At 48.5% G+C, this 12,268-nt stretch overlaps 1 protein-coding gene across 3 annotated transcripts in view; it reads left to right on the top strand.

The window, feature by feature from the left end:
• ACSS1 (acyl-CoA synthetase short chain family member 1) overlaps positions 1-12,268 on the top strand; it is a 61,504-nt gene that overhangs the window by 41,498 nt on the left and 7,738 nt on the right. For 2 of the 3 annotated variants that reach the window (XM_053200326.1, XM_027069435.2), the window contains exons 6-13: positions 536-683; positions 1,987-2,124; positions 6,123-6,215; positions 7,372-7,484; positions 7,869-7,995; positions 8,744-8,871; positions 8,987-9,050; positions 11,397-11,515. In XM_053200326.1, coding sequence (XP_053056301.1) covers positions 536-683; positions 1,987-2,124; positions 6,123-6,215; positions 7,372-7,484; positions 7,869-7,995; positions 8,744-8,871; positions 8,987-9,050; positions 11,397-11,515 — 930 coding nt within the window. The remainder of the gene's footprint in view (positions 1-535; positions 684-1,986; positions 2,125-6,122; positions 6,216-7,371; positions 7,485-7,868; positions 7,996-8,743; positions 8,872-8,986; positions 9,051-11,396; positions 11,516-12,268) is intronic. The other variant, XM_027069436.2, reaches the window with a different exon arrangement.

The following is a 12,268-nucleotide window of genomic DNA, read 5'->3' as shown; positions in this document are numbered from 1 at the left end:
AGGCATTTCTTGGTCTTTTTGGCTTTTTTTTTTGTTTTTTTTGTTTTTTTTTTTTGGCAATTTTTGAGATTTAAAAAATTGGAGTATAACTTAATGCAGAAAGGTGCCCTTATTTTGGACATATGGCTAGATGAGCTTCGACCTGTGGATACACACTTGGCCACCACCTGCCTCAGGACTTGGGGCGTCTCCAGCTCCCAGAGGCGCTGACATGCCGCTGGCAAGCAGCCCCCCAGCAGGGCTAGTACTAGCATGACCTCCAGTATACAGATCAGCTTTGCTGGGTTGGGGCTCATACAGTATACACCTGGGGTCTGGCTTCTTTCACTGTCATCTGTGAGAATCCGCATGTTGTGTGTGGCAGTAACTCTGTCTTGTTACTGCTGTAGCTTCATGGAGCTCTGGCGGTGCACTTATTCTTCCTGCTCTTGGTGGCCTGGGAGCAGCTGTGTCTTGCATTTATAGAACACTGTTAGTGACTTATGGGAGCATGGGGTGACAGGCTCCTAACAGCCTCTTTTTCCTGTTTCTGCAGCTTGTGTTTGACTACCGGCCAGGCGATGTTTTTGGCTGTGTGGCCGACATTGGCTGGATCACAGGACACAGCTATGTGGTGTATGGACCCCTCTGCAATGGAGCGACCACTGTCCTTTTTGAGAGCACCCCAGTTTACCCTGATGCTGGTGAGGACTGGGGACCAAACAGGGTCCCCAGGAGGAAGCTTGAGGAAGGAGGAGAAGTTCACAGGAGGGTGGAGTAGATTCCCTCACTCTGTCCTGTCTCTGGTCCTTGTGGTCACGTGGCATAGCTGCCAGGCCTTTCGCTCTGCCAGGTGGGCTGGGGCCAGGGGCCATGTCTGCAGTAAGATCAGATAAGCAGTAGATGGGAGTGTGATTTGTCACTGGGAGCTGTCTCAGGACAACCCACTCCAGAGTTCTTGTCCTGCTAGCAAACTGGGTGCCTTGGGCCATCCCCTTAGCACTGTCCCTCTCCCCTCTCTAGCCACCTGACCAGATCCAGCCCTTAACACCCAGGCCAGCTGCCAGCCTCCTGTTACCACAGACAGGGGGGGTTTTCTCCAGCTCTGCTGCCTGTGCCTTCAGGCACATCTGTCAGAGAGCATTGTGTGTGTCCTGGAGCCACCTCCATGAATTGAGATTGCTTTGAGGACCCACATCTTGCTCACCTTGGCATCTCTCTTTCAGGCAGCACAAAACCCCAAGTATTTGTTATAATTCAGTTGAATTGTGGTGGCTCTGCCAAGCATTCCACAGTGCTAATAATGATGTGTGTAGAACTTCTTTGTCACCTCCCCTGCTCCTCTTCAGCCTCCTGATGGACTAGATGCACCCTAGGAAGATTATGTAGGGGGCATAGTGAGGGATTAAGGGCCACACCTTAGGTGTGATCTCAGGCCCATCACTTCAACCCCTCGAAGCTCAGCCCACTCCGTGTGTAGAGCCATGGTGGTGAGTTGAGGGGGATTGTGGGAAACCAGGTGTGTGTGTGTGTGTGTGTGTGTGTGTGTGTGTGTGTGTGTGTATGCTGGACAATTGCCCTGCTCCCCAGGGCTCACTCAGTTGTGGCCACTGCTATTCCAGGGGAAGCACCTGTCACAACCTCAGAGACATCTAAGTGTGAACATAAGTTCTTTGTTAGTACTACATGGGTTATTTTTTAAATTCACAGTGATATCCCTTTGAACCAATCTTTGCTGTATCTTGTGGGATATACCACGTGGATGCAGCCATCCAGAGCCAGGGGAAGGCTGTTTCCAAATGCACCAGCCCTGGATGTGGGGTGTGCTGGGTGATGATTGCCACAGGGCTCCCTTCCTATCCCAATGATGGGTGTTAGATTCCTTTTTGTTAACACAGGGGTTTGCATGTATCCAGCACACAGTAACTGTTGTCTGATTTCTAAATAAGTTAGAATAGATGCTATCTAGTGGGCTCAGACTGATGGTGAACTTGGGTCTTTTTGTAGGTCGATATTGGGAGACAGTGCAGAGGTTAAAGATCAATCAGTTCTATGGGGCCCCGACGGCTGTCCGGCTATTGTTGAAATATGGTGACTCCTGGGTGAAGAAGTACGACCGCTCCTCCTTGCGGACTCTGGGGTCAGGTGAGTGGCCTGCTGTGCTGCTGGAGAGGTGTGTGTGCCATGTGGCAGAGCCAGTGCAGGCTTCAGGATGGTTTTAATTATGAAAGCTGCGTGGCTATGGCTGTGGTGAATTCAAACAGTGCCATACTGAATAGAAAGCAGATGTCCCTGCCCATAAGCAGCTTCCTGGAGCCCCCAGGTGATAACAAACAGTCTGGAGCACAATATTCCAGATGTTTCTGTGCCTGAGTTCTGTGCTTCATCTTTATTATGAAAAATTCCCAACCTGGTAAGGTGGCCCAAGCCCTCCTTCAGTGGTCACATGGGACTGCAGTGCAGGAGCTGACTGGGTCACTAAGGTGTTCCTCTGTTGCTTAGTACTGGATAGTCCCAAGGACTATAATAAACATCATTCTGTGCTTGTGTGCTGTTCTTGCTGTAGATATTTCCAAGGCAAGGAGTTATGAGATCAAAGGTTATCTCCATTTATAATTTTTATATATGTCACCAAGTCACATGGAAACATCTGGGAAAGGTGATGTGGGGTTAGTTCAGATGATACCAGTGGGGTGGAAGGTACCCATGCCCGTTCTCTCTCCTTGTTCCTGATTCATTTCATTTCTGCTCCTACACATGTTGTGAATAGGCAAAACAAGGGCAGGGAGGTCCTCTGTGCTCCTTGGGTGAATACTTGGATCTTCTTGGTTTTTCACAGAGGAGGCATGTAGGCAGGTACCACAAGGGGGGTGTCTTGCTGCCAAATGTGTCCACGGGGAAGGGAGCTCAGGACAGCATGTGCATGTCACTCATCAGTGGCACAGGTGTGTAGCGCTGTTATAGGTCTCAGGGCCCTGGTTCATACTACTCCCCTTGCCTGAAATGCCATAGTGCTCCTCTCCATCTGTGTGGGTTCCAACCTTCTCTCAAGGTCCGTCTCTGTGCACCTTCTCCCTGTGGAGTTCCCTGGCTGCTCTGGACCTCGGGCTCTCTTTTCTCAGACAAATCCATATTCTGTACTTGGATAGCTGTTCTCATGCTGACTGTTTCCCTGGGCAGTGAGCTCCCAAAAGTCACACCCATCAGTATCCTCAGCATCCCAATGCCCACACACAGGGAAACATAGCAGGTCAGTGAGGGTTGACTGCTCTTTGTGAAGCTGAGTTGCAGGGCCAGAAACAGAAGGCTCAGATTTGTGCTGAGGCTCAACACCCAGATGCTGGCATCTCCAGGACAGTTGCTACCGAGCAATGCTGCTTCCCACCCAGGATGGCCTGGATCCTTGCCTGGGAGACCTGTTTTCATGTGCCTAGCTCCCTTTTATTCAGAGCCTCCCTTGTGATTAGGGTCAGTTGGTGTCTGGATGACCAAGTACTTTGAATTTTCCAGGTGGGGTCAGCAGAAAGTGTTTTGGGCTCCTTTCTAGATGGTGGTGAGTCTGAGATGCCTCTCTTGGCATGTTTAGGCTATGGAGTGTGAGTCCTGTGTGTATTGACTGGGGGCTGTGTGGATGCAGAAGACCTGCCCTCCACATCACAAGGGCTATGACGTGCCCCTGCACTTTGGGCTGGGCAGTGCTTAGGGACCGAGGGCAAGCAGAGGGCCACAGAAACTCACTCAGATCCTCCAGGTGCCACTTGTAGGCCACCTGAATAGGACCAGGAGTTAGGTTAGTGATGAAGGGAGGTTTGATTTTCTAGATGCACTCATGGGATTCAACTGCTAAGGAAGACTCACTAGGACCCCCAGTGATAAGGCATTTGCTCTGAGCATTTCAGAAGGAGATGCTCAGTAGCTGCATTAGAGTGGGGGTGCACGTCCCATCCAAAAGCTGCCTCAGCCAGGCATCCTCTAGGCCAGACAGGCTTCTGTAGTCCTCTCTCCGCTTCCTCTCTTGGATCAGGCCCAGAACAACTCTGTACCAGGGAGCACACACAGAGGATTGGCCAGGCTCTGTGTATTTTGCTGGTCTCGTGGGCACATTCCTGCCATGTAATGAGCACCACCAGTGGAGCCCTGCAGGGGTTTCCCTGGGACCTGGTTATCAATAAGCAGTGCTGGCAGGCAGGTAAACAGCACTTGGCATCTTCTCACACTGGCAAAAGAGAGTAGCACCATGGACCAGGAAGCTTCATGCCTTGACCAGAGCCAGTGCGGTGCTGATCTCCACTGTGGTTCCACAGTTCAGGCTGCTTCCGTGTGGCTGGATTAGCCCCCACAGCCCAGGCTTTGGGTGCATTGACTTCATTTAATCTGACTGGTCAGCAGAATCTAGTTTACTTAGGACTTTAACCCCAAGATTTGCATTAATTTTTTTTTTAACTTTCAGCTTCACAAGTGACACATAGTTATACTCTTGCTGGGGAAAAAAAAAAAATTGGAACATGGTAATGAAAGCTGATGTCCTCCATGGCGCTGCTCCAGGCAACCCCATTGCCTGTGCACCTTCTGATGCCTTCTTCACAGTTATATAACTGTGAAAGACATAGCTCGGTTCTGAAATGTCTTCTTTCCCTGAACAAGATCAAACTGTGCTATTATCCTATGTTTATTGTAACTCAGCAACATGCAGTTTTCCATATGGCTCTGTTCTATGTTTTGAGAACTTGATTTTACCCTCCTGTGGGGGCTACCGTGGGTGTGGTCCAGTAGTCACGCCCCAGTGTTTGCATATTCTGTCTCTTGCTGTTCCTCAGTGTATGGGCCAGTGCTGCATGGTATCCTCTGGCCTCCCTGTGGGTGTGGGTGAGTGCAGGAGCAAAACACACAACATCCAGCACCTGTGTGACCAGCATGGGAGGCCCTGGCCAGGTCAGGCCTTGGTTACTTGCTGCATGTGAGTGGTCCTGAGCAAGAGACAGCCAGCATGAGAGGATTTCTCTATTTTAGCAGCAGTATGTTTAATCTGGCAAGTTCTGACTGAGTGCCAGCCTTGTATGGGCATCTCATTAGGGTGGTAGCTTAGTCATTTGGGCTGCTATAACAAAACACCAATGACTATAAACAACAGGGATTTATTTCTCACAGTTGTGGAGTCTGGGAAGTTCACAATCAAGGTGCTAGCACGATTGTCTTCTGGTGAGGGCCCTCTTACTGGTTCATAGATGGTGCCTTCTCCCTGTGTCCTCATATGGTCCAAGGGAGGGGGGAGCTGGGTGGTCTGTTTTACAAGGGCACTAATCCGATTCCTGAGGGCTTCATTACCTCCCAAAGGCCTTATCTCCTAATACTATCATCTTTAGGGGTTAAGATTTCAACATATGAAATATTGGGGGTACACAAACATTGAGGTCATAGCAGCTAGACATTGCTGTAGAAGTCAGGCTATAGAGTCATAGGATGCAAGCACATTTGTGTGTGTGTGTGTGTGTGTGTGTGTGTGTGTGTGTGTATAGCATGTGTGTGTATATACGTGTTTAGCTTTAGTGGATTCTACCACAGTTTCCTAAGTAGTTGTATCAGGTGTATGCATGTTTATTTTTTCAATTTTTAAAAATATGTTTATTATTTATTTTTGAGAGAGTGAGAGAGTGCGTGCACTCATGCTAGTGGGTGAGGGGCAGAGACAGAGAGGGACAGAAGATCCAAAGCAGTCTCCGTGCTGACAGCAGAAAGCCTGATGTGGGGCTCGAACTCACGAATGACAAGACCATGACCTAAGCCAAAGTCAGTCAGTTAACTGACTGAGCCACCCAGGTGCCCCTCCACTTTTAAATATTAAGAGAACCACCCAAGTTGTTCCCCAGTTCCATACCAAATTACACTCCTATAGTGTATGTGCTATTGGTTCCCCCACATTTTATCCAACTTAAAAATTTTTTACATGATGGCTAAAATATCTTGTTGTAATTTGTATTTTTTTGATGGCCATAAACATGCTGAATCTCACTGCTTTTTCAAATTTTCTTTTATGTCCTTCAGAAAAATTATAGAACAGTTTCCCCTATAAAAACCTATCCTTTTTATTTTCAGTTTTGTTGAGGTGTATTATATCGTTTTTTTCCTTTTGTGTGTGGTTTCAGTGGGAGAACCAATCAACTATGAGGCCTGGGAGTGGCTCCACAAGGTGGTGGGGGACTGCAGATGCACGCTGGTGGACACCTGGTGGCAAACAGGTGAGAATGCCCCTGAGGAGAAGGGGACCTGATGCAGGGCTCACTCACTGCATGTGACAGCATATGAGAACGTGTGGCTGAGCCTGAGTCTTGGAGGGTCAAGTGTGAGTGAGGCTCTGTGAATGCCATCCAACACCACTAATGCTTCAGCCCCTCAGCATATGTGGTGGTTGAAAAATCTGATGTCTAGAGTGAGAGACAGTGTGTGGCTGCCCTTTTGCAGCTGTAAGATGTGTAATGACTTCTCTGGGCCTTGGGTTCCTCATTGGTAAAATGGGGGCACTCCACTACAGGCCCCAGTGAGGATGGAAAGAGATGATAGAAGTGCTGCACGTTGCCTACTGCTGACAGGTAGTAGGTGCTTAGCTAAATGTTCATTTTCCCTGTAGGGTCCATGTGTCCAACACAAATACATCTGATGCAGATGGACCCTGCTATAAGGGACCAGGGTCTAAATTTAGATTTTAGTGGGAAACACATTTTTTTCTGTGTCATTTTGTTTTTCTTTGTCCTCTCTGCTCCGGAGTATTGTTCGGAGTAAGAGATCACCACTGATGTAATAAATGTAGCGAACTGTGGTCTCATTCTCCAAGAAGCCAGAATGTGAGGTATTGCAAATAGCTCTGTTCTCCTCCATTTGGGAAGGCTCAGGACAGAGACTCCCTACAGCTGAGTCTTGTGAGGCATTTCCATGCAGGCTGATAGAGGGAAGTGCCAGAGATGTGAGAACAGAATTGTGAGCATCACTTTTCATTGTTTGGTGTGGGGGATGGGGCACTGGCCCAGAAGCAGTTCTTTTCCTCCATCTTCCTGTGCAAGTAGGTGGGTTCTTCCCCTTCCCACAGAGCCATGGATGAAGGCAGGAAGCCCCTATCCCTGTGGAGAGCCATAGCTGGACTGACCTCTCCTCCTTGGGTCCCCATCTCGTTTCTGCAGATGAGAGGACCAGAACCCAAGTATGGGCTTGCCTCAGAAAGAGGTCTTTGTGTCACTGGGATCACTGTGTCATTTCCTTGAGCAGACAGGGGCAAGCACCCATCTCCCACCCTGGGAGAGCACTTGTGTGTCTGCAGTGGACACTTTCATGGCAGTGTCTCGATAAACATTCCACTAGGTGCTAGGCCCATCCTGCATTTCTTCCCCATTCTCCCTGCAGAAACGGGTGGCATCTGCATCGCCCCACGCCCCTCGGAAGAAGGAGCAGAAATCCTCCCTGGCATGGCTATGAGACCCTTTTATGGCATTGTCCCAATTCTCATGGATGAGAAGGTAAGGGCCTTGCAGAGGCATCTCCTTCCTTCACGGGTGCCCTGCCAAACTGCTGACACTCTTGTCTGCCTTCATGGCCTCTTCTGCTCGCTGTCCCACGTCATGTGTGCCAGGCTCTTTTAGGTGGTGGAGGGCAAGCATTCAAGGACACAGTTGAAACTGCCACATGGGGTGAGCCCTAGGTTTTCTGGGAAGCCCTCTCCATGCTGCTTCCTTACGGAGGAGAAAGGCAGTTCCTCTTGGGGCCTCCTTGTCATTTTTCATGTTTCTGTTTTCATGCATTTTTCTGGCACTTCCCTCTATCATTTTTCAGAAGAATGTTAGTTTTTTGCTTCTGAAGCAGAATCTGCCAGTTCTCTCACATGTGTGTCTCTGGGTCTGTAGGGAAACGTTGTGGAGGGCGGTGATGTCTCTGGGGCTCTGTGCCTGTCCCAGGCCTGGCCGGGCATGGCCAGGACCATCTATGGAGACCACCAGAGATTCCTGGAGGCCTACTTCAAGCCTTACCCAGGTGAGCTAGCTAAAGTGGATCATGTCATGCATTTTTGCACACACTGGGAATCATAAGCTCAGAAAACATTTTTAAGGAAATGATGACTGAGTGTAGAGCAGTGATACTTTGGAGTTGGAATCCTCCCCCCATCCACTTCACCTCCCTAAGTCCCCTGGTCTCTGGACTGGTAAGAATTCTTGGGGGTTAAGTGGGGCTGCATGCAGAGCCCAAAGTGCCTGGCCTGTGGTGTGCATGCCTTAGGCTACTAAGAGAGAAGGATGAAGAAACAACTTTGGAAAACTGTCATGATGGCTGTGAGTTTTCTTCCGGTTTACTTTTTGTTTTTTTCCTGCTTTGCTTTGTGTTGTTGGGTTGGAAGATTATATACACAGTGTGCCTGTGGGAACCCATCATCTTCAGTCTCAAGCTTGTGAAAGAGACTCACTTTTGGGGATGCTTGGGTGGGCTCCTTGTACATCTATCTGCTCCCCAATGTTTGCGGTTATGACATGGTCAGAATTCTGCTGACTCAGAGCCACTGCCCTCTCTCTAGCACATAGCCAGATGGCACTATCTAGAGAAGTGTCTCCACAAGGGGTTGCCAGGAGTACAAACAGGCAGGAGGTTAGCAGAGCTGGGGCTTCAGGGCTTTCTTCCATAGAGAGAGTTGGGGTGTGGGTACTACTGTATCCTTCCTGGAGGGACGGGAGCCCTGCTGGGTCCTGGTTCAGAGGTATTGGTGCTGAATTCTCCCGTTGTGGTGCAGGCTACTACTTCACTGGAGATGGGGCTTACCGGACCAAGGGCGGCTACTACCAGATCACAGGGCGGATGGATGACGTCATCAACATCAGTGGCCACAGGCTGGGGACTGCTGAGATCGAGGACTCGATGGTGAGAATGGCCCAGCCTCCTTGGGTAGGATGCCTCTTTGAGGCCTCAGATTTACTTGTGTGCTGACTCAGGCGGTTCACCTCTTGCATGTTTTGTCTTGTTGTGTTCTGCACAGGCTAGCCACCCCGCTGTGGCAGAGACTGCTGTCATTGGCTACCCCCATGACATCAAAGGAGAAGGTGAGTGCCCACAAAAGGAGCTCCTCATTCCTGGTCTTACGCCCATTGTGGGCACTTTGTAAAAGGAGCAGAATCTGGAAGGTGGGTGGCAGGGGATTTTTATAGGTCAAGCTGTTGCTTCCTTCTGTCTTACGTGGATTTTGGGTGAATAGATTTGATGGCATGCATGTTAGGTGAGGGTCAGATTTCTGAAATGTCCTAATTCTGCCGTCCTTTGAGGACACACATCCACAAGCAGCCAGGACCTATTTGGCCTCTACTGAGCTTGGGAGTCTATTTGGCCTCTACTGAGCTTGGGAGTTTCATCCTCTGTCTGTGTGGCTGTGGTGGCCCAGTTGCCGACGGTTCACATGAAATGTCCTATCGTGCTCAGAGCGTCTCCTTGCACATGCTGGGTTACAGCGCCTGGTGCCAGCTCAGCAGCCACATAGGAGCTGGCAGACAGGAGTGTGCCCTGGAGTGGACTCTTCTGCTGCTCTGGGACTTGTTCTGGAGGAATTTGACCTGTGGTTCCCATGCAAGTGACATGCCAGGGGAGTGCTAAATGATGGTCAGGGTGGTCTTACTGAAGACACACATTGTTCCAAAGTCTGCCAGATTCTAAGCAGGTGGGTGTGGGAAGTGGCAGGATCACCTGAGTATCATAGTGCTTGGTGCACAGTGGCCACACTCACTTGGGTTGGCATTAGCTGGACACTTTTGACCCTACACTGCCCTGCTGGGCAAACCATCCTCCACTGCCTGGCCAAGCAGCCTGGGATTGGACACTCTCCCTCTTGCTGTCAGGGACAGCCTCTGTCGCAGCATGTCCCATTGTTACCTGCCTTCCTGCCGTGTTTATGTGCCACTATTCCATTATTTACGCAAACACCTTATCTAAATCAACTCATTGTAAAATTTAACATTTATTGAAGTTCCTTTAAAAACAGCATTTTCAGTTGCCGTGAGAAGCATGTGTTCATGAGGTTGCCCCCCTGCCCCCCTTCCTTAGCAGGAGACTGGGAAGCACTGGAGAGGGGGCAGGGATAGGAGGGGGATGGAGATGGGAACACGTCCTTGCCTGTGACACTCAGAGGCCTTGGGCCACCTCATAATCCCATCAGCAGATGCACACAAATAACTTTGGGATCACCAGGACTTTAGTACTGGGGAAGACGTGTGTATCATGGGTATGGTGATATACATTTTTCTGATTTCTAACAAATTTGAGCAGCCATCTATTTGTAATACACAACAGCAAAAGCTGTTGGGTACCTGTTTGTCCCTACTCCCTGTGCACTTGATCTAATCGAGGGGAGGCCCTGGGTCTTGTCTGATTAGGACCCAGACCTGGCAAGAGACATAAGTCTCTGCTTCATTGAGCTTTCATGCTGGAGGGTCAGGGAGTAGAGGGGAGAGATGGACAATATGCAATAAACACAATCAATGAAGAAGCTACAAGTAGGTTGTGCCGTGGCATGTGCCATGGGGAGAATTAATTAAGATGGGTGGAATGGTGCAGGCATACACAGACTACACATATATAGGAACTCCATGTATGACAGGGCATTGCAGATCCATGGGGAAAGAGACTGTCCCCACTGGTTGTGGGATTGCTCACGTAGAGAAACAATAGAATTGGATCCCTGGGTACCACATATGCAAGATTATCCCAGGTGGATTCACAAGAAATGTAGAGACCTGTGGGAACCACTGTTAATCCTTTCTGGAACCTGGCAGGATACTGACAGACAAAACTTAGTGTTTATGTTAAAATATTGGTTAGTCAGCATTGCCCAACAGAACTTCCTGCCAAGATGGAGCTTGCTTTTCATCTGTGCTGTCCAGGAGAGTAGCCATAGCTATAAGTGGATCATGCGACCAAGGAACTACATCTTAACCTTAACTTCATTTACATTTTAATAGCTACTGTGGCTAGTTCCCACTGTGCTATACATGTACCCACAAGATTAGTGCCATGTGCTGTGTTCCCATGTACCATCTCACAGGAGTGGATAGTATTCTCCTGTCAGCCCACATTATGGTCTACTTCACAGGTGCAAGGACAGTGGGAGGGGGTTAAGTTATGCCTCCAAGGTCACACCCCCAGCCAATCAACACCAGAGCCCCAGAGAGCTCTCAACTATGTGTTGGCTTCACTGGGATGTTCAAAGGAGCTGTGAGAATTGCTTCTGCTTTGGATGAAATGGAAACACATCTTCAGGGCTACAATGAAACAAAGCAGCTGCTACAAGGTCACCAGTGTATGATTTTAAGATCTTTAGGATTTATAGTGACTATATACAATGCTGTGCCTCAGGAGATGGTTTGTGGTCTAATACACCCCAAATCTTTGCTTCCTTCCAGCTGCATTTGCCTTTATTGTGTTGAAGGACAATGCAGGTGACCCAGATTTGGTGGTGAAGGAGGTCAGGTCAGCAGTGGCCAACAAGATTGCCAAGTATGCGGTGCCTGATCAGATTCTGGTGAGTGGCACCTGCCCTTCAGGTGTGATGGCGCTACTGGTTGTAAGCCTCCTTCTCTGCTTCCCACAATTAGCAAACAACAAGTGATCCCTTTCATCAGCAGCAAAGTGGACATTAGCTGTTTGGTTTCCAGGGAGGTAGGTGGGGATGGTGAGTTGCTGTATCCTCATAGAGAGGGGAAGGTCAGAATACCTCGCAGCAAACCTTTACACAATTCACCTGTTCAGGGTACAGTGCTGGGCAGGATTAGGCATTCTCTTACTTTGGCCTTTGGAAGCTATTTATAGGAGCAGGTCTGAGTGGTGAAGAAAATTAGAGATTTTAGTTATTTTTTTTTTTAAGTTTTAATTTAAATTCCAGTTAATTAACAATACAGACTGATAATTAGTTTTAGATGTACAATATAGTGATTCAACCATTCCATATATTACTCTGTGTTCATCACAACGAGTGCACTCCTTAATCCCCACCACATATTTCACCCATCCCCCTGCCCACCTCCCCTCTGTAGTTAAGAGTCTGTTTCTTGGTTTGCCCATCTCTCTTTTTTCCCCTTATCTCTGTTTTTTTTCTTAAATTACACATATGAGTGCAATCATAATGGTATTTGTCTTTCTCTGACTGACTTAATTTTGCTTAGATAATATTCTCTACTATATATATACACACACATATATATATATACACACACACACACACTCTACTATATATACTCTCTCTCTCTCTCTCTATATATATATATATATGTACATA

Source organism: Acinonyx jubatus, chromosome A3 (assembly GCF_027475565.1).
Source record: "Acinonyx jubatus isolate Ajub_Pintada_27869175 chromosome A3, VMU_Ajub_asm_v1.0, whole genome shotgun sequence".
Lineage (NCBI taxonomy): Eukaryota > Metazoa > Chordata > Mammalia > Carnivora > Felidae > Acinonyx > Acinonyx jubatus.
This window is presented reverse-complemented; position numbering and strand designations above follow the sequence as displayed.